The following is a 23,008-nucleotide window of genomic DNA, read 5'->3' on the forward strand; positions in this document are numbered from 1 at the left end:
ATCTCAAAGTGCATAAAATTAAAACCAAATAAGACAAAAAATGGACACAACCCATGGGGCGGCGCACAATTGGCCTAGTGTCGTCCGGGTTAGGGAGGGTTTGGCTGGAAGGGATATCCTTGTCTCATCGCGCACTAGCGACTCCTGTGGCGGGCCGGGTGCAGTGCACGCTGACCAGCTCGCTAGGTGTACGGTGTTTCCTCCGACACATTGATGCGGCTGGCTTCCGGGTTGGATGCGCGCTGTGTTAAGAAGCAGTGCGGCTTGGTTGGGTTGTGTTTCGGAGGACGCATGGCTCTCAACCTTCGCCTCTCCCGAGTCCGTACAGGAGTTGCAGCGATGAGACAAGACAGTAACTACTAACAATTGGAAACCACGAAATTGGGGTAAAAAAAATGTATGGACACAACTACACAGGGCAGCTGACGCCAGAAGGACACAGCTGACGCCAGAAGGACACAGCTGACGCCAGAAGGACACAGCTGACGCCAGAAGGACACCAAGGAGCACAGCTATCAACAGAAAGCCTTTCTAAAGAGTACTCTCTTTAGGCCTGTTATAATGAGGCGTTATTCATAATAAGTTATGTCTAACATGTCCAAGCAGTAGTGCATGATTCAGCATATTTTGATATGCAGCCTTACATGCTGACGTCGCGTGCGCGAGCGTCGCAAAATAAATTTAGAAATCCATGTTATTCAATTATTGCACCCACACTGCTTGCGCGCGCCAACGAGCGTCTGCGACACCAATGGCTAAAATAGATGTCGTTCCTATTTCTGACGCAGATTGCGCTGCAAGTCCTGCCTCTCCCATCTCCTCATTGGTTTATAGAAGCAGGTACCCACGTGCGATCTCCTCATTGGTTATACCCACGTGGGTGATAGAAAGATGAACTGTTTTGCCGATAGTCATGGTAATATGATGAAAGTTTAGATGCGATCACCTTATAATTTAAACGATGAAAAAGCCTGGAAGGAGGAGAGATGACTAGAAACGATTCGGTTGTCCGTTTTATGTGTGGATTAATTGTCGGAGTAGAGATCCTTGTGCATTTCAGGTAAAATAACAACTCAATGTTTATATCCCAGGACAAATTAGCTAGCAACAACAAGCTAGCTAAATAGGACAAATTAACGTTAGCTAGCAAGTGCAAGCTAACTAGCTAAATTACCATACATGTTTAATGCTTTTTCAATTGTCCCCAAATTAATGTCATTGGTTCAGAGTTTGTTTTGATATTTTAACCTGCGTGTCGTGATCGCATTTGGTGTGGGGGGACAAAATACATTTATGCACAATAGCGCACGATGGCGCACGCGCACAGCCGGTTTGGGCAAGGTGTTATACAGTGATTGTCATGAGTTGTTGACTTTGTTTTTTGTTGTTATATTGTGCTGTCAAAATAGAGCTCCAGAATGTTCAGATTTAAAAAAAAATTACAATAGAGATGAATTTGTTTTCATCTTTTTGTGGGCTAATATTATACACTGAGTATACAAAACATTAAGGACACATGCTCTTTCCATGACAGACTGACCAGGTGAAAGCAATGATCCCTTATAGATGTCAGATGTTAAATCCACGTCAATCAGTGTACATGAAGGGCAGGAAACAGGTTAAAGAAGGATTTTTAAGCCTTGATACAATTGAGACATGGATTGTGTATGTGTGCTATTCAGAGGGTGAATGGGCAAGACAACAGATTTAAGTGCCTTTGAACGGTGTATAGGTGCCAGGCGCACCGGTTTGTGTCGAGAACTGCAATGCTGCTGGGTTTTTCCATGCTCAACAGTTTCCTGTGTGTATCAAGAATGGTCTACCTAGCGTCGTCCGGGGTAGGGAGGGTTTGGCCGGTAGGGATATCCTTGTCTCATCGCGCTCCAGCGACTCCTGTGGCGGGCCGGGCGCAGTGCGCGCCAACCAAGGGGGCCAGGTACACGGTGTTTTCTCCGACACATTGGTGCGGCTGGCTTCCGGGTTGGAGGCGCGCTGTGTTAAGAAGCAGTACGGCTGGTTGGGTTGTGCTTCGGAGGACGCATGGCTTTCGACCTTCGTCTCTCCCGAGCCCGTACGGGAGTTGTAGCGATGAGACAAGGTAGTAATTACTAGCGATTGGATACCACGAAAAATTGGGGAGAAAATGGGATAAAAAAGAAAAGAAAAGAAAAAAAAATAATGGTCTACCACCCAAAGGACATCCAGCCAACTTGACACAACTGTGGGAGGCATTGAAGTCAACTTGGCCCTGTGGAAGGCTTTCGACACCTTGTAAAGTCCATGCCCCGAACGAATTGAGGTTGTACTGAGCACAAAACTCAATATTAGGAATGTTTGATATACTCAGTCTAACTCAATTGGTGCTAATTCACCACCTGAGGAAATGAAAACTCAAAACACATTAGCTAGATCACTAACTCCTATAATGTAACACCTACTGCTAATAGCCATGTATTACTCTAACAGTAAATGTAATGTCCTAAAAAAAACTGCAATAGTCAAAACACTCTCTTTAATATGGACAACTACAGTAGTTGCTTCCCAATTTACATTTTAAAATTTTGAATAATCATTAGGGGAACACAAGGGTGGTGAGAAACTCGGTCATTACAGCATCGAAACGGGCAGGCACAGCAGCCGGGCGGACACTTTTATTACAGGAAGGATGAGGATAATGCACTTCACTGTTTAACCAATTCATGGTTTTATATGCCCCAAAATTAGGACGTTTTGATTGAGGTGACCAGGTACCTTGTGCAGCTAGCAACAGTGCGATCAATTACAAATTTAGCTCACACAGCCAAGTCAAAGGGTCGCAAAATGCGACTAGTTGGTCGCAAAATGCGACTAGTTGGTCGCAAAATGCGACTAGTTGGTCACAAAATGCGACTAAATGGTCGCAGTCTGGAGCCCTTTGTGGCTTTGGTAATAATAACCTAATCCTCTGCGTTGAACATACACCCCCCACATATTACAAGGAAATTGGTTTGTGAAACAAATCTTACCTTTACATTTTATAGGGAACTTAACATTATTCTCAACTGAAACACTTGCTACAATGTTCAACATCTAAATGAGTGGTGTAAGTCCAGCTTTCAAGGGGTTTGTGCAATGATTTTTATACACTAGATGACGGGGGGCACTGTTTAGAAAGTTACCGCACCTCCATCTTGGCACTTCTAAAATATTTTTGACAATGTTGGAAGTTATAGAACTGCATTTATTAATGTCTAAATGTTGTTTTTGCCACGTTTATTCTATTACAGACACCTTAATGCATACTTAAGTTATATGTGAGCTAAACATACAAAATAAACTTTTTCCGTAGCCCTTTACACAGGCTGATTTGGGCGCTAATAAGCGCCTAAATTGGAATGTAGTGGCTTTACAGTAATAAGCTATACATGATGTCCGAGCTCTGGCTCTGCGCTTAAGTGCTGCATAGGTTTTTTGATGGACAGACATTCTGAACTTGAGCACCTCACGCAACAAGAAGTTGCCCCATCCCTCCCGGTAATTGGTCAACTTTTTGATGTTTTTTTGTTTGTTGTCGGAGTGAGTGAAATGCTGATAATGTAAGATGACTCTATGTATTTTGAAAGATGATGTGTTGAGGATTATAATAAATACAGCTTTGATGTCATACTAGCATAAAACTCTTATACAGTGTCAACATTTATGATCCATGATTTGATGTACTGTTACAAAATTACATGTTGATATACCCTGGGTTGTTCTGAACAGAATGAGTCTACTGAGTGTTTGTTTATTGTTTAGAAAATTTGCTGCAGGACATGCACCTGAATGCACTCATGACTCTTTCACTGCAAACAAAAATTACTATCTGTTTCTCTGAAATTGACTTTTGAAAGACTAACACTGTAAGATTGTATTTTATATCTTAGCTAGTCATGTTGGCAATATAACAAGCTTTCAAATCATGCCCACCAGACCCAGATTACGGTTTTATAATGGACAGTTTTTGGATTGCGTAAACAACAGTAATTGTGTGATGGCAGGTGTCAGGACTTGCCCTCCTGGATGGAGATCAAAGGTTTCAAAACCCTCGTCTCCTGGGGGAGTTGGACAGTTTTGTGACGGTCGTAAATACCTTACAGGAACTTTCTCTCCCATGCCAGGCAGTATTGAGGGGACAGAACCCTTTTGTTACGAAGAGATTCTTTCCGCCAAAACCACAACATCAAAGTGGATAATGAAGCAATATTTCTAACAAAAAATGTGGGAAATGGTCGAGAGGGACTTAAATGATCTGACATGATTGTTCTTTATTATTTAGTGATATCATTAAAGACGCTATAACGGAAACGTTGTAACTTTAAGGGCTTTCACAGTGTATATGTCAGAGTTATATCTAAATGTTGTAACTTATATTATTAAATAAACTATTTGTGAGAAGATAAAATGTGATTTTAGAATGAGAAATGTTTTTCATATAATGTTTTACCCAGTCAGTAACCATGCCCGCGTGACCACAGACATTATGCCAAAAGGATGGAACGCCCCTTTTGCCAGAGTTCTTATAAAGGTCTCCTAAAGAATTAACATATTAGACCAGTACATTGCCGGGTTGCTACTAGTGTGTAAAATGGTTTAAAACTACTAGACCAGTATATGTGCAGCGTGACCGACAGCGTGAGCTGAATGTTACAAAATGGTAAGACCCTCTGAAACTCGACAGAGAATAAGACATGCACCATCTACAGCTCTGCATGTAACGTAGTCTAGGAAACTCAACCGAAGACGAGAAAAGAGAAACGACCATTGGAACGTCTAATGAATCCAGTCTAACGAACACGTCCATAACAAAGCCAACTAGTAAGGACATTGTGACCTCTGGTGGACAACCAGAGACTTAAACAACCAGAGACTTTCTGTTGAACTATTCGTCACAGACGGATCGAGGGGTTTCAACAGAGAGACGACAAAGACATATAAGCGTAAATATGTTGCGTTTCCAAATCTGAATGAGTGGGTGTTAGGGTGCTAAATATCGATATTCACGATGAACGTATTATTCAACTGTATGTACGATAGTTGAATTCCTTTCTCTCCTTCTCCCACTCTTTCTTTCCCCACCCCTTTCATTGTGTAACCAGCCGTCATATTGGGTTAGTCCACTAGGGACTTTTCATTGGATTATGTTAGTAATCAATTCAACATATATTGTGTGTGTTTATATAATTCTGTGTGATTTTAGTTACACAAATTGGCTTCATTATTTACTTATCGCTGAATCATCATTTAGACTTGGGTTTGTGCAGAGTTGAAGTCAACGACTTTCAGAATGAGATGATAATAATTAATACTTTACTGTTATTGATGTAAGAGATCTTTTGAGTTTAAGTCGGGAGATAGTAGCTCGTTAAATAACTTTTCCCGTGGTGCCCCAAGATGCTAATGAGTTATATGTTAAATGATTAATTTAATCACGTATTAATTAAACATAGTTAATTGATTTTATAAAATAAGTCATGACGGCAATGGTATTCACGACACAGGGTTGTGTTTCAAATGAAACAACTACAAGTGTGCTTGCTCTAGTTCCTCAACTGCACAGCTAAGAGAGCTAAAAAGAAGTACCTTATCGTTAAAGACTCTTCGAGTCATAAAAGTGCATTGAAATTACTTAGGAACTGTGCACACTTTGGAGAGGTGTGGGGGCATTTGGAGATACCAGTTGGTCCTCTCATTTAAACCCTTGTAATTGTTTTGTCTTATGTTGCATCTACCTCCCATTTTTCAGGAATATTATTTTACTGAATGTATCCAGAGTACTTTCAGATTTCGTTATCAACAAATGTGGTGAAAAGTAGAGTAAACGTAAAATGCAAATAAAATCAACAGTAATGTTTGGGTTCAGTCTTGTCAGGTGAACTGTTGTGTACTCACCTTTTGATCTAAAATTGTTCCTTTTCAATTGCTACCATGATTATGCAAATTATTTTCATATTTCTTTAAAACACATTTCAATTTAGCCCTGTCCATGTAGGCCAATTCCCAGGAGTAAAGGTTTAAAGAATTCATATTTTTTTTTAATGTTGTAATGTTACTGACGATCTACACAAAATACTCAAATGTCAAAGGGATTTCTTTTCTTAAAGATGAATAAAAATATACCCTGATTAGTAATTATTCACCCCACATAAGTATTCACCCCTCAATACATCTTAAACACCTTTGGCAGCAATTCCAGCTGTGTGTCTTCTTGGGTAAGTCTCCATAAGAGCTTTGCACAACTGTATTATGCAATATTTGCCCGTTCTTTAAAAAATTCTTCAAGCTCTGTCAAGATGTTGGGGGTCATGGCTAGACAGCAATTTTCAGGTCTTGCCCTAGAATTTTAAGCAGATGTAAGTTAAAACTGTAACTTTGCCACTCAGGAACATTCACTCGCTTCTTGGTAGGCAGCTCCAGTGAATATTTGGCTTTGTTGTAGGTTATTGTCCTGCTGAAATGTGAATTTCCCTCCCAGTGTCTGGTGTAAAGCAGACTGAAGCAGGTTTTCCTCAAGGATTTTGCCTCCATTTATTTTCATCCTGAAAAACTCCCCAGTCTAATGTGTGGCCTAAGGTGTTGGTTCCAAAAAGCCTTTTTTATGCTGGACAGTGATTGTGGGAGCTGGATCAATGGCCTCTTCTCTCTGGGTCCACTGGGTCAGTACCAGTCAATTAATGCCACAGACCGAGACGGTTTATCATCACCAAGCATGTCAGTCCATATATAGACACACTGACATGTAATGTGTTATGTCAGTAGCTGCTTGTATACAGTGCCGTGAAAAAGTATTTGCCCCCTTTGTAATTTTCTCTACTTTTGCATTTTCTTTTTATATTGAATGTTATCAGATCTTCGACCAACACCTAATACTAGTTAAAGGGAACCTGAGTGAACAAATAACACAACAATTACATACTTAATTTATTTCATAAACAAAGTTATCCAACACCCAATGTCTTTTGTGAAAAAGTAATTTCCCCCTTACACTCAATAACTGGTTGTGCCACCTTTACCTGCAAGAACTCCAACCAAACACTTACTGTAGTTGTTGATCAGTCTCTCATGTCGCCGTGGAGGAATTTTGGCCCACTCTCCCATTCAGAACTGCTGTAACTCATCAACATGTGTGGGTTTTCAGGCATGAACTGCTTGTTTTCAAGTCCTACTACAATATCTCAATTGGGATTAGGTCGGTACTTTTGACTAGGCCATCCCAAAACTTCAAATTTGTTGCTTTTTAGAAATGTTTCATGTAGACTTATTTTCCGTTTTGAATCATTGCTGCTGTTCAGCTTCAGCTCACAGACGGATGGCCTGACATTCTGCTGTATAATTCTGATACAGAGCAGAATTAATGGTTCCTTCTATTAAGGCAAGTCATCCAGGTCCAGAGGCAGCAAAGCGTCCCCAAACCGTCACACTACCACCACCGTGCTTAAACGTTGGTATGAGGTTCTTATTGTGGAATGCAGTGTTTGGTTTTCGCCAGGCATTATGGAACTCATGTTTTCCAAAAAGTTAGACTTTTGAGTCATCTGTCCATGGAACATTCTTCCAAGAGTCTTGATCATCCAGATGCTTCTAGGGTGCTTTTTGACAAGCTTGACGACATTGTTCTTGGACGTGGACTGTAGGTACAGGCAAAAGCCAATATTGACTCTCATGGCACTAGTGTAGTCAGTCAGGTGATGGCTCACATGCTCAGTCAGGTGATGGCTCACATGCTCTTAGATCTCAGTTAAGGGACAGACCAAGGTTCTGTTTGTTTATATCTGCTTGTATTCATGACGACAGCTTTCATATTGAGAGAAGTTAACTGAAGCCAAAGAACGAGCGGAAAATTCATAGGTTGCACCTTCGTCACGTCACACGTCATTGTTATGAACATTCTCAAGCGGCCCTCTGCCGGCGGCGCCATTGAGGTGCCCGAAAATCATTAGAACCCCAGTCATTCTGAATGGAGGCTAACGACTGTTTAGTCTAAATTACACTAGTGTCCTGGAAATACGATGACATTGGTAAAGTAGGCAAATATTTAGTAGGAAATAACTTTGCCATCTGTCTAAAGTAGAAATTTGACAACATGATAATGATGGCAATGTTGTCATTAGCTAGCAAACTTAGTCATAGCTAGCAATGCTAACGTTAGCTAGCAAAAATCTGGTTGTCTCCCCTCAATCTTAGCTAGCCAGCTAACGTTATACTGCATCTAAAGTCAATCTGGTGACATCAAAATGATGATAAAAGCTTGTCCTACTAATTATTTGCCATCTTTTGAAATGTCATTATATTTCCAAGACACTGTAATGCACTTTTGATGAAATCTTCATCTGTGCTCATTGACACTGCATTAAGTAGAATGCTCAGTTGGTCATCAGTCCAAAACAAATGTTCAAAACAATATTGTGACGAAACGTGCAACCCATGAATAGCTAATTTCCCCCCTAACTTGTGGCTAACATAAAGAACTACAAATGCCAAAGCTGTCAAGGCCAAGGGTTGCTACTTTGAAGAATCTCAAATATAAAATATATATTGATTTGTTTAACACTTTTTTGGATACTACAGGATTCCATATGTGTTTTTTCATAGTTTTGATGTCTTCACTATTATTTTACAATGTAGAAAATAGTAAAAATAAAGAAAAACCCTTGAATGAGTAGGTGTGTCCAAACTTTTGACTGGTGCTGTATGTTACTGTTGTCTTATGCCTACAAAACCTAGCGGTCAAACAGGGAAATGGTTCCAAACTTTTGACTGGTACTGTACATTTAACCAAAATGTACGCATCAAAAACTAAAAATAAATAAAAAGGGAAAGAAAAGCAGGGAAGTGTAATGCAATTGTGAAATTACATGTCTTGAGTCTGATAGTGGATGTGTTAAGTTGTCAATATCAAAATGTGACATTTCTTAATTTGTATACCAGACTAACATTTAGAGGTAATAACTGGAAAATAATAATTAAAAGGATAATAATGAAGTGTAATAGTGAAGTTGCAGAGAAAAGCCATGTGTTTCTTTTTATTCTGATATGTGTCAATCCTCCCTTTATGCGGCCACGTTTTCCCAAAACTGCAGAAAGAATGGGGTGTCAGCTATCATATGACACCTTGAGTATGAAAACATAAATTTTGGGTATTGAACTACAGTAAGAATTACAGAACGATGGAATTACATCATGGGTCCCTGATTTGTACTACACATAAATGCATAATTATGGATATGAATGCCATTCTCTTCTTGGTGATGTATCCTGAATAGGTACACAATTAGAAAAATGCAATATCATCCTTTGCATGTGTGGGTGTTGTTCTACACACTGGCTATTATTCTAATGAGCTTCGCCCCTAAACAAGGCCACATTTGGTTGCTCCGGACCAGACCAAATCTGAACCAATCATGGACGTCTGTTTCACAAGTTTGGACTTCGTAGGACAGTACAGTACATCACAGAGTACACTACCAGTACATTATACTGTACTTGACTCTAGAGTGCTGTACTGGACTGCACTGTAAATGTTTGGGACAAATTGGAGCCTCCTGAGGGGTGTAGCGGTCTAAGGCACTGCATCGCAGTGCTTGAGGTGTCACTACAGACCCGGGTTTGATCCAAGGCTGTGTCACAGCCGGCCACGACCGGGAGACCCATGAGGCGGCACACAATTGGCCCAGCGTCGTCTGGGTTAGGGGAGGGTTTGGCCGGCCGCGATGTCCTTGTCCCATTACGCTATAGAGACTCCTTGTGGAGGGCCAGGCGCATGCACGCTGACTTTGGTCACCAGTTGTAGTGTTTCCTCCGAACACATTGGTGCGGCCGTCTTCCGGGTTAAGCGAGCAGTGTGTTAAGAAGCAGTGCGGCTTGGCAGAGTCGTGTTTCAGAGGACGCATTGCTCTCGACCTTTGCTTCTCCAGAGTCCCATCGCTGCAACTCCTGTACGGACAAGACCGTAACTACCAATTGGATATCATGAAATTGGGGAGAGAAAGAATGTGTAAAATTATTAAATTCAGGTCAAATCAAGGCCATTCCGGACCGGCCCAAAAAACGTCTATGGACGTTGAAATCAAGGTCCGGGCAGACTGACCCACCTTCAATAACTTTTGAACATCCGGTGTCAGTCGGTGCTCAGTGGGTGCAGATGCTGGTTACAGTAAATAAAAAGAGAGGGGGCTCATGGGTAGGTGTAAGTAAGATCCGGGAGAGGTAACATGAGAGAGATGAGCTGAACAACAGTATGCCAGTGGAAGGGAGGACAGTAGCAGGTGACCCAAATGTGGTTTGTCACTACTATGATTTTCCATTGTAGCCAATTAAATCGCTGGAATTCCGATTTGGTAACAGAATTATGAGTTATAATCACTTAAATGTATATCAGTAAAAACACAAACTAATTGATAGGCCTTTGTGTGGGTTTTTGGTAAAGGAATTACAAGGCACAAGGCAATGGTTCTTTAACTTACAGAAATTATTTATCCAAAACTAAATATAAGTGTGGTTATTAGTTGGCAGGCGTCTTTACTTAAACAATATTGCGTTTTGTAAATTTCTAATTTCTTCTAACTTTTTCTAGTAGGGGTTTTCTAAGTCCTCTTTTCAATACGTTTGACCAGAAATCGAAGCCATTACTTAGGCCTAATTTTTTGGATGGAAAATGGTTGAAAAATGTATCTATGCTTTAATTTCCCAAAAATATAGGTTCTTTGACACCCAATTTGATATGCTTCTGTGAATGTCACATGTTGGTGCTCATAGGTCCTTTTAAATGGAAATGACATTATCCATAAGCTCCTCAAAGCTGTGATAGTTAAATGTACCTACGAAGTTCTGGGATTAGTGTCTCTGCTTGTGTTTATCTGGCCTCACCGTTAGGATAAAATGGCAGGACAGAACCCTATACCCAGCCTAACAAATCATCGAAAGGAAACATTGGTCCGTGTTTCTAGAAAATTACTGTATTATTCTGTTGTGATATCAGTGTCTCTTCCCTATTGCTCCATATGAATGACTTGAGAGATGTGGCCATTTTGTTGAGATCTCTGTTTATGTTCCAATTATCTCCAAAAGAATGACAACTGATGTTGCCATCATAGAATTAGTAGAACGGCCATCCCCATTCAGGTCAATTATGCTATAATGGGTGCCTCCCCAAAGGAGCAAAGCAGGAAATCTTTTTTATTTATTTCCATGTTTTCCGTTCTGAGATCAGTGTTTGTGCGTATCCCCAGGTGGATGGAGGCGTGTGTAGAGGAGGAGCTGCCCCCCACCACAGAGCTAGAGGAGGGTCTGAGGAACGGAGTCTACCTTGGAAAACTGGCCAAGTTCTTCGCCCCCAAGATGGTGTCTGAGAAGAAGATCTACGACAGGGACCAGGCCCGCTACAAGGTGACCTTTGTCCTCATACCACGGAATACTCTTACACTTCAGATCAACATTCTATCAAGTTGGCATGATGCCATTTCTTATCAAGCTCTGTTGAAGCTCTTGTGAAGTTACTTGACACTATTTTTCAGACTATTCATTTGACTAAACGACTAGGATACTGAATAAAACTGACACACACACACAACTAAAAATCTGGGTGGCAGTGGGCACTATCTAGTTCCCCCCCTCTATCTAGTTCTTCTGCTCTCCCGCACACGTCCTCCCCTATCTAGTACCCCCCCCACACCGCCATGGAGTCAGACAGACAGGAAGTGTCTAATCCCAGATCCATTGCAGACATTTCCACTTCCTGTCAACCATCTCCCATGGGGCAGAGAGATAGCAACCCCCCCCTACAGCCAGCAGCTGTGCTGACACAACACACTCACTCACACACACACACTCCAACTCTTGGTGCGTGCGTTTCCTACCAAAAACATGCTATTTGTTATATACAACAGACTCAGTTGTTGGGATCTAATGTTTCTGTTTTGCCTGTTTTTTGTCTCCAGCACACAGGACTTCACTTCAGACACACCGACAACACGGTGCAGTGGCTACGGGCCATGGAATCTGTAGGGCTGCCCAAGGTAAAACTAACACACACACACTGCCCAAGTCCCTCCTTCCAGTGGCATACAGTATCATAACCTGGTAGTAACTGGTGATATCACAAGGTTGAGTTGCCTGTTTTATGACAGATTTTACTAAGACAAAGGACACACCTACGCAGACAAACACCTGTGAGACTTTCACTGGGCCGGGTAAATAGAGCACGCCGTTCTACTGCTTTCTTATGAGAGGCCTGAGACCAACGCTAGGAGGGTGTAGCTGTGGTGCCTGTACTACTATTGCTACCACAAATAGAGTGTTATCAGCACCAATGCATCTTTTATGGGTGGGGACAAAAGGTGTTCCCACTGGAGCTAATATGGAGAATGCTAACACCTTATCGTCATGCCATGTGATGGTAACACTGGAACCGCTCTGGAGATGCCTGTTTGATGATCAAATCAATCGATCAATTCCTCTGTTTTGGGGAAGCAGAATCTTATGAGTAGACATACAACTAATGAATATGAGATATTGTTTATTCATATGGTTATTATGGGCTCTTGTCATTATTGATGCTTGAAAATGTTACTCTATTAATTTTAATTCACAAGAATGATCAGGGCAGGGGAATAGGTTGCTTCACAGTTGTTCCATTCACTGTTGTCCAGCAGTGCTGTTCCCTTCTGAGAAAACACATGCACGTACACAGCAGCCAGATGTACTGTATGTATAGTGAGAAAAGAAGCACACACTGTAATACACCCAAAGGCAACTAAAGGTGTGTGGCAGTGACCAGGAGGATACAGAGGAATAGTGTCAGACTGCCACAGCTTGAAAATGAAACTGACAGCCTGAAAGATGTAGTGTTCTTGATATGACTCCTTGGCCGCTGCACTAAACAAGGTATCAGAAGACACTAATGAAAGATCCATGACTAATGCCTCCTCTGGTTTCTACTTTCAGATATTCTATCCCGAAACGACAGATGTGTACGATCGCAAAAACATGCCCAAGGTAGTGTACTGCATACACGCATTAAGGTAAGACAGAATTCCAACACTATGTTTTTTTGTGTCTTACTGACCCCCTCTTCCCCTTTAGGCTTACTGCTTACATCATCTTACTCTTTGTGTCTACCACACACTAGTCTATTTCTTGTTTCTGTTTCTTTACTACACTTTATATTTTGGAGGTCTACAGTGCATTCGGAAAGTATTCAGACCTCTTGACTTACCACATTTTTGTTACGTTACAGCCTTATTCTAAAATGGATAAAATCAAAAATCTACACACAGTACCCCATAATGACAGTGAAAACAGGTTTTTAGACATGTTTGCAAATGTATAAAAATGAAATACATTTAAAAAAATTAAAGTACAGAGATCCTTGATGAAAACCTGCTCCAGAGCGCACAGGGCCTCCGACAGGGGCGACGGTTCACCTTCCAACAAGTCTCAATGTCCTTGAGTGGCCCAGCCACCATACCCAAGAAGACTCGAGGCTGTAATCAGTGCCAAAGGTGCTTCAACAAAGTACTGAGTATAGGGTCTGAATACTTATGTAAATGTGATATTTCAGTTTGTTTTTATTTGCATACATTACTAAAAACCTGTTTTTGCTTTGTCATTATGGGGTATAGTGTGTAAATTGATGAGTCAAGAAGTCTGAATACTTTCCAAATGCATTGTATGTTTTTAGCTCATCTTCTGAGGTTTGAGTCCTAAAAGCATATTACATGATATCACTGTCTAAAGGGGATCATTTGAAAAACTAACACGATTGTGTGAACCAAGACAAGTGAAAAAGACTGGATGAACGTTGACTTTGAAACTATTATAGTCTGTGGTCCTTTTGGTTTCAGTTTGTGGTTAAAACATGTGCCATCTTCAACATTTGAGTGACAAAGGTGTGGCAATAAGCAGTAATTTCCCAAACTCACTCTTGGAACTGATGAGGTGACTTCCTGTACACGTTGAAACCGTCTGTAGACAGGAAATTACTCAATCTATAGGCCTAGGCTGTCTCAAGTCTTTTAGTGTCTCCTTTGATAATATTGTCCAGGTGTACAAGTGATGGCAATGATGTCATTCTCACACATTATATCATCAGGCTCTAGAAGTAAAGCCAGATGTTGTTTTGGAAGCTGGGGTAGAATTGTATGTCTCTCACTCAGCTTTTTTGTTTTTTAATTAGTAGGCATACAGTAGTTCCATCTTTATATCTGAAGCCTATTTTCTTTTCATGTGCAATCCTAACGTGCAGTGAGAACAAGTGAAATACCTGTATTATATATACCTGTATTATTTTCATCCTGCTCAGAGGGATTTAACTTCACTTCCTCCAGCGTTAGGCTTTCTTCTCTACTGTGCATTCGGAAAGTATTCAGACCCCTTGACTTTTTCCACAGCTCTTGTTACATTACAGCCTATTTTAAAATTGATTAAATCACTTTTTTGCCTCATCAATCTACACACAATACCCCATAATGACAAAGCAAATTTATAAAAAATAACAAACTTATGTAAATAAGATAAGTATACAGACCCTTTGCTATGAGACTCGAAATTGAGCACAGGTGCATCCTGTTTCCATTCATCATTCTTGAGCTGTTTCAACAACCTGACTGGAGTCCACCTGTGGTGTATTCAATTGATTGGACATGATTTGGAAAGGCACACACCTGTCTATATAAGATCCCACAGTTGACAGTGCATGTCAGAGCAAAAACCAAGCCTTGAGGTCAAAGGAATTGTCCGTAGAGCTCCGAGACAGGATTGTGTCAAGGCACAGATCTGGGTACGGGTACAAAAACATTTCTGCAGCATTTGAAGGTCCCCAGGAACACAGTGGCCTCCATCATTCTTAAATGGAAGAAGTTTGTAACCACCACGACTCTTCCTTGAGCTGGCTGGCCAGTCAAACTGAGCAATTGGGGGTGAAGGGCCTTGGTCAGGGAGGTGACCAAGAATCCGATGGTCACTCTGACAGAGCTCCGGAGTTCCTCTGTGGAGATGGGAGAACCTTCCAGAAGGACAACCATCTCTGCAGCACTCCACCAATCAGACCTTTATGGTGGAGTGGCCTGACGGAAGCCACTCCTCAGTTAAAGACATGACAGCCCGCTTGTAGTTTTCCAAAAGGCACCTCAAGACTCTCAGACCATGAGACACAAGATTCTCTGGTCTGATGAACCAAGATTAAACTCTTTGGCCTGAATGCCAAGCGTCACGTCTGGAGGAAACCTGGCACCATCCCTACGGTGAAGCATGGTGGTGGCGGCATCATGCTGTGGGGATGTTTTTTCAGCGGCAGAGACTGGGAGACTAGTCAGGATCGAGAGAAAGATGAACGGAGCAAAGTACAGATATCCTTGATGAAAACCTGCTCCAAAGCACTCAGGACCTCAGACTGGGGGCAAAAGTTCACCTCCCAACAGGACAACTACCACAAGCACACAACCAAGACAACGCAGGAGTGGCTTTGGGACAAGTCTCTGAATGTCCTTGAGTGGCCCAGCCAGAGCCTGGACTTGAACCCGATCGAACATCTCTGGAGAGACCTGAAAATAGCTGTGCAGCGACGTTCCTCATCCAACCTGACTGCGCTGGAGGGGATCGGTAGAGAAGAATGGGAGAAACTCCTCCCAATACAGGTGTGCCAAGCTTGTAGCATCATACCCAAGAAGACTCGAGGCTGTAATCACTGCCAAAGGTGCTTCAACAAAGTAGTGAGTAAAGGGCCTGAATTCTTAAGTAAGAAAAAATTAACCGTTTTTGCTTTGTCATTATGGGGTATTGTGTGTAGATTAATGAGGGTAAAAAAAAATAATGCGGTAGCGCCTCCATGCTCTGGACACTATGCTGACAGACACAGCAAACCTTTTTGCCACAGCTCGCATTGATGTGCCGTCCTGGATGAACTGCACTACCTGAGCCACTTGTGTGGGTTGTAGACTCCGTCTCATGCTACCACTAGAGTGAAAGCACCGCCAGCATTCAAAAGTGACCAAAACATCAGCCAGGAAGCATAGGAACTGAGAAGTGGTCTGTGGTCACCACCTGCAGAACCATTCCTTTATTGTGGGTGTCTTGCTAATTGCCTATAATTTCCACCTTTTGTATATTCCATTTGCACAACAGCATGTGAAATTTATTGTCAATCAGTGTTGCTTCCTAAGTGGACAGTTTGATTTCACAGAAGTGTGATTGACTTGGAGTTACATTGTGTTGTTTAAGTGTTCCCTTTATTTTTTTGAGCAGTGTATATATAATTTAAATAGTGCAATATTTATAGGATGCCATTTGAGACCGTCTCCAGTCTCACCTGAGAGCTGCTGTCATAGTGTGGTAATAGTGGTGCTAGTAGAAGTAACACATCTGTAGTGACACTTAGTCATTGTGTGATGTCAAAAGTGTCGCTACTAGTAGGAGGTTTTGTAGTGACAGTTTTTCCCCCCGGGCTCTGCTTTCTGTGCCCGCACTGACTGTCATGTATACAGTTATGTCATGTACACTGTAATGTGTACAGAAAAGGGTGGCTCGCATCTGAATGTGGCAGAGAATTGGAGTGAACGTGTTAGCGAGTTGGCTTGTTTTCTTAATTTTTTTTTGCTGTTTGGTCAGGGCCCATGAGGATCAGCTTCCTTCCCTCCCTGTGTGTGCGCGGACACACACACACACGCACACACGCGTGATCTTCCTTCCTGGCAGGCTGGTCTAACCCCCACTGGGAGCCAGGGAATACACTAGCTCTGAGGAGAAGTAGACACACTGGGCTAATGGGTCTTTGTTGAGAATTCAGTACAGTGGAAAAATTGAAAGGCACCACAATAGAATGGAAACTGAACATAAGTATTCACTCCGGATATGATGGGATTGGTTGGGCATGCGTGTGTGTGTGTTGGTGACGGTGTCACGTTTTGTGTATGCGTGTGTATGAGGAGGGGGGAGAGTGTGTGTTTGTGTGGCGGGAAAGGAAGGAGGATGTTGTTCCGTGTCCTTCCTACGTGCTTATTGGCCAAGTCAGCAGGATGATCTAACGAAGCCTCCATCATTATCCTCAGTCTCAGTCAGCTGTTTATCTCACAGCAGGGCTGAGTCTGCCAGCCAGCCATGGGTTAACAACATATTAAACCTTTGGCCTTACCTCTGTCTCAGCAGACTCTACAGCCCTAAGGAAAAGACCTGTGCCCCTGTTTACACTCACATACATATGCACACACACACACACACTTAGAGTTTAGAGGCTAACATAGCATTATCATAGCCTCCTCGTACACACAGTTACAGGCACTGGGCCAATATAATGAATGCCAACTTATCAGGAACCTGCTGGCAGATGAAAGTTTAATTCCGTTTCCAGCCACCTGTTTGTTTCAGGCCACCCTTAGTTAGCGCCGTTGGCAGAAAGCAGATATTTCTGGTTTTCAGGGATACAGTATTTTCAACTTCCGTTTCCCCTGAAAAACGGAAATGGGGACTCCGCTTAGGTGTCTCTCTACGCCTGCCGTGTTAGGTTAGTTTCAGGCTGACGGGACTCAGGACGGATTGTTACTGCTGCTTTCTCTGAGCACCCAATGCCCCCCTGTGGGGAGAAGGGGACATTGCCGTTCGGCTGACGCTCTCCTAGTTCGGTCTGAAGCAGATGGATGTTTCAAGGTCCTGTTGGGATGCATCCTTCCTTCCTTCATTTCCTTCAAGTCATCACTGATCGGATTGACATGCTTTCATAGGTGAATGGAATATGGTGGATTCCTTGCTAACCCAAATCAAGAGGAAGGATTCATTTCTGAAGTATTGAAGCGCAGCTGAAGTGTGGATGGATGCAGATGTATAGATCTTTGTAAATGTAGGTTTCCCCTGCCTCTGAGTTATTGAGTCAGCAGCCACATCTTAGCTTCAGCTTGCTACCCTTTCTTCCTAAATCTAGATCAGTTAATGAGTTGAAGTTTGGAGCTTCATTCCTTTCCATTTCTCTCCCCCCCCCCCCCCCCCCACAGCTTATACCTGTTCAAACTGGGCATTGCACCACAGATCCAGGACCTGCTGGGGAAAGTGGCCTTCACAGGTAAAACCAGATTATACCAGCTCTACTACATCATGATAGTTTGAGGTATCATAAGAGCCATAGCTGGAGTTCATCCTGTACTCTAACGTCAACCCATAGCGTTCTTCTCTGCCTGGCACCAGCCAGGTTTAAACTGGAGGCTGGGTCCTTGAACCTGTAACAACAGTTGCTGTGTAGTTGTACGACAGTGTAATGAGCAAGTTGCATGTAGCTAACTGCTCCAGAATGAACGCTGACATAACATACGGCGTTGTCGTGAAGTAAGAACCACTCTAGTGATTACTACCTCCCTTTAAAACTAAAGGAAAACATGTCTTCTGAAGACTCATTTAAATTGCCTCGGCTGGCGTGTGTACGCGTGCGGTAATGACACATAATTGGTGCTCATGTTTGGTTTTGATCGAAACAGAATGTCATCACTTGCTCCCAGCTGCGTGTTCAATTCGATAAGCACGGTGGAGATGATTTGTAACGTGGTTGATATGAGTGAAGTGTGAAATACCAAACACGTCTCTTTACCGTTCTGTTTAAAATCTCCAGTGTGTCTTGATGTTATATAGGTTGCTAGTGAATGAGCAGTCCCTCTCCTAGGCACAGAGCGGCTCATAATATTGGTCGGAACTGCGCAAATGGAATGGCATCAAACACCTTGAAACCATGTGTTTGATGTACTTGATACCATTCCACTGATTCCAAGCCAGTCATTACCATGAGCCCGTTCGCCCTAGTTGAGGTGCCACCAACCACCTTTGCTCCTAGGGTATAGAGGTTTCCTGCTGTGCCAGTTTGGCTGACCTGTTGTAATGTGATCCTGTCTGTCCCACAGAGGAAGAGATCAGTAACATGCGGAGTGAGCTGGAGAAGTACGGCATCCAGATGCCAACCTTCAGTAAGATAGGAGGCATCCTGGCCAACGAGCTCTCAGTGGACGAGGCAGCCTGTAAGTAGTACAGTACACTGTTCCGTCCACTGGATTACCTCTGGAGACCACTGGTCTTCTATCCTGCTCCTGAATAGACCCATAGGGTGTGCAGGGTTTGGTTCCAGCACAGCACAAAAACATTCGATTGAGATAATCCAGGGCTTGATGATTAGTTGAATCTGTTGTGTTAGTGCTGGGCTTCAACAAAAGTCTGACCTCCCATAGATAGACATTTTTGCTGTTGAGTGGTATTTATTCTTGACTCTGTCCCCAGTGCACGCTGCTGTGTTTGCCATCAACGAGGCGGTGGATAAGGGTGAGGCAGCGGTGACCATGGGGGCGTTGAAGAACCCCAATGCCATGCTGAGGAACACTGGGGAAGAACTGGCCCAGGACTACCAGGTTACACTGAGCCGGGCCAAGGCTAGCAAGGAGGACCAGGCCTCAGGGAGGGTGAGGAACTCTGAGAGCATCCCTGTTGTTGTCCTTTCCACACAAATCAGTAAAAGAAAGTCTGTGTCCCAAATGGCATCTCATTCTCTTTCAAGATCACTGCTTTTGACCAGAGATCTATGAGCCCTGATTCTGGTAGAATTTTCCAAACTGATGTTGGATCAGCAACTTGATCCTGTTCTGAACAGAAACCTCTTAGACCAGGCAGAGAGGTAGTGAGAATTGGTAGTATATGAGTCTTGTCTGCAGTGACTACCACCTGAAACACTTGCCATGACATTCCAGTGGCTGCAGCGTCAGCTGAACTCCCACTACAACACTAGTCTTCCCAAACAAACTGGCATCTCTCCTCCCATACTCCTCACTAACTCTGTGTAAACATGACCCACTATGTTAAATTACACATTTCTTCAGCAAAGACAAGAAATCTTAAGTTAATATGATGTCCAGATTATCAACAATTTTAGCATGACAGATTTAGTTTCAATATGCACAACATTTAAAAATGGATAGTGCGATATTGAGCCAGATGAACTCATGGATACCATTTTTATATCTTTCCGTGCAGTTTGAAGGAAGTTGAAGGTAGTTTTGTGAGCCAATGCTAACTAGTATTGGAGCAATGCCTGGAAGTCTACCGATATAGCTAGCATGCAAAAAAATGGTATCCATGAGTTCATCTGACTCTGGTTTAGTAGAAAACGGCTTGATTGCCAGAATCTCGTATTATCCTTTTAAGAATGTACGTTTATAGTCCATCTAACACGATGCTTTTCTCTTGTCTCCGTGTTCAGCGCTCATCTGTAGCCACAGAGGAGAGAGATGTTTATGAGGAGCTGCTGACCCAGCAGGAGATCCAGAGCTGCATTGACCTTGTCAACAGTAACTACAGTTCCTGTCTTATGACCTCAGTTCTATAATGAACATCTCTAGGATAGGCCTTCAGAATGTCTAGAGCAGGGGTGTGAAACTCAAATTCTGTAGGGCTGTGTGTCTGCTGCTTTTCCTTATTTCTTCTCAATTTGTGTCCAATTAAGACCTAGACAATAAGGTGAGAGGAGTTTCTAACTAATCAATGACCTTAATCAAGTACAACGGAGGAGTGAAAATCCGCAGACTCTCGGCCCTCCACACATGGTCTAGAGGTAGTGTCCGAGGGGGGTGTGTGGCCAGTGTCTCCATCCAACCCCTGCTCCCTCCTGTCTGTCTCTCCAGCCCAGGTGGCGGTGCGGCAGGTGAACCAGGCCATCTCTGCCCAGGACGAGGCTGTTCTGCTGGCTGGGCTCAGGGTGCCCGCTCTGGGAATGCTGGGGGTCCAGGAGGCAAACTCCCACTGGTACCTGGAGCACTTAACCTCCTACTGCGAAATCAAGGCTCGGGTCAGTAAGGCCCAGTGGTGGAAAAAGTACTCAATTGTCATACTTGAGTAAAAGAAAAGATACCTTGATATAAAATGACTCACGTGAAAGTCACCCAGTAAAAATACTACTTAAGTATATTTAAAACCAAATACTTTTTTACTTTTACTGAAGTATCAAAAGTACATGGAATTGCTAAAATGTACTTAAGTATCAAAAGTAAAAGTCTAAAACATTTCAATTTCCTTACATTAAGCAAACAGTTTATTTTTTTATTGAAGGATAGCCAGGGGCACACTCCAACACTCAGACATAATTTACAAATGGAGCAGTTGTGTTCAGTGAATCCACCAGATCAGAGGCAGTAGAGATGACCAGGGATGTTCTCTTGATAAGCGTGTGAATTGGACCATTTTCCTCTCAAAATGTATTGAGTACTTTTGGGTGTCTGGGAAAATGTATGGAGTAAAAAGTACATTTTCTTTAGGAATGTAGTGAAGTAAATGTTGCCAAAAATATAAATAGTAAAGTACAGATACCCCAAAAAACGACTTAAGTAGTACTTTAAAGTATTTTTACTGAAGTACTTTACACCACTGGTAAGGCCAGTGGTCAAAGTAGTGGACGCATGTCTAGTAGGTTTTTACAGGTGTCGGGATATAAAGTGTCCTGTCAAAAGAAAGCAGAATACTAACGCACTGTGTAGATGTGTTTTTGCCTTCAACAGCCCCAGACTTTATTTGTTGATTAAAGTTGCATTAGAGTTACAGAACCAGGATTTTTCTATTAAATTGAACTTGTCACCCAAACACTTTCTCTTTTGACCTCAGGACACTGGAGGTGCAATGATGCTGCAGAGGGAGGAGATTCAGAGGGTGGTCAGCTCGGCTAACGACTTTGCTGAGGCAGAGAAACGAAGTAAGCACCCCTCGCCTCCCATTCCAGTAATTTATATGAATTACATCAGAATAAACGTGTTTGAGTATTTGTAGGTTGCTAATCCTTTGCCATCTGCATTATAAGAAGATTGATGAGTACGATGGTTTTCCTGTTCAGAACTGGAGGCCATTGTAGCGATCAATGCGGCCATTCGTCATGGCGTAGCAGCAGAGACGGTGGAGGAGCTGATGAACCCAGAGGCCCAGCTTCCTATTGTCTACCAGACAGCTGCCAACCTCTACCAGACCGAACTGTTCAGCCTGCAGATACAGGGGGCAAAGGTGACGCACGCATGCAGGCATTCAAACACACTAACACACACACACATTTGAGTTGAAATTACACTTTCCTATTTTAAGCTATGATATAAACTTGTACAGTTTTGAGCAGGTGCTAGTTGGCACAACAAAGTAGTAATAGATTTCTCTAGCTTGGTTCGCCAGTTTGCAGACAGTTGTGTGTCTGTCCAGGTGTATATGGTCACTGAGCCTTCTGTCTGATTGTATTGAGCAGGCAGGACTGGGGCATGAGGAGCTGTGTGTGGCAGTAGAGATGCTGTCTGCGGTGGCCGTGCTCAACGAGGTCCTGGACACCAAGGACCCCCAGGCTGTTACTGAACAGCTAAATGACTCTCCTCTGGGCTTCAGCAACATGGATCAGGACAACCTGCACAGGTAGCCAACACCACAACCTGCACAGGTAGCCAACACCATAACTATCTGACATATCACAGGTAACACCACAACTATCTACCCTTTTGTCCCTCTAGAGCAGGGGTCTCCAACCTTTTCTTGCATGAGATCTACTTAAATGAAATGTAACTTATCGCAAGTTACTATTTTTTTTCTAGCTTGCATCTCTTCTCCCCTGCAACACTTCACAGGTCCTTGATGTTATTAGGTTCTGACAAACCAAGTTAACTCAAACGGACAACTAGAAAAAGCTCAAAACAAGTTTATTCAACCACTGGGTTAAACAGCTGAAAAGACAGACATGTTTCCACAAGTACATATATTTATACCCTCTACTGGGCGGAGTCAACTCCTTGCACATCTAGACAGCCAATACATCTCTGTTGCTAGGCAGGAACTTAAGTGGTTCCTCTCATTGGTGTAGTCATTGCCCTGTCTCCTGTCTGTGTATGTCATAGTACTGTTACTTCTCAAATTATTCTGACCTGACCTGGTTAGGCTGTTTTTATGTTATCCAGAGCGTTGATGACTGCAATTGTGCTTCCGGCACCAATTTACACTCTTTTTCCAACGTTTACTA

At 42.7% G+C, this 23,008-nt stretch overlaps 1 protein-coding gene across 2 annotated transcripts in view; it reads left to right on the forward strand.

Annotated features, from left to right (window-relative positions):
* The window catches only part of LOC129853704 (ras GTPase-activating-like protein IQGAP1), an 87,747-nt gene that overhangs the window by 31,347 nt on the left and 33,392 nt on the right, over positions 1–23,008 (forward strand). For both annotated transcript variants that reach the window (XM_055920043.1, XM_055920042.1), the window contains exons 3-13: positions 11,247–11,403; positions 11,955–12,032; positions 12,961–13,037; positions 17,997–18,064; positions 18,891–19,004; positions 19,261–19,439; positions 20,234–20,321; positions 20,655–20,818; positions 21,628–21,715; positions 21,854–22,017; positions 22,250–22,410. In XM_055920043.1, coding sequence (XP_055776018.1) covers positions 11,247–11,403; positions 11,955–12,032; positions 12,961–13,037; positions 17,997–18,064; positions 18,891–19,004; positions 19,261–19,439; positions 20,234–20,321; positions 20,655–20,818; positions 21,628–21,715; positions 21,854–22,017; positions 22,250–22,410 — 1,338 coding nt within the window. The remainder of the gene's footprint in view (positions 1–11,246; positions 11,404–11,954; positions 12,033–12,960; positions 13,038–17,996; positions 18,065–18,890; positions 19,005–19,260; positions 19,440–20,233; positions 20,322–20,654; positions 20,819–21,627; positions 21,716–21,853; positions 22,018–22,249; positions 22,411–23,008) is intronic.

This window comes from Salvelinus fontinalis, chromosome 4 (genome assembly GCF_029448725.1).
Source record: "Salvelinus fontinalis isolate EN_2023a chromosome 4, ASM2944872v1, whole genome shotgun sequence".
In the NCBI taxonomy this organism is placed as follows: domain Eukaryota; kingdom Metazoa; phylum Chordata; class Actinopteri; order Salmoniformes; family Salmonidae; genus Salvelinus; species Salvelinus fontinalis.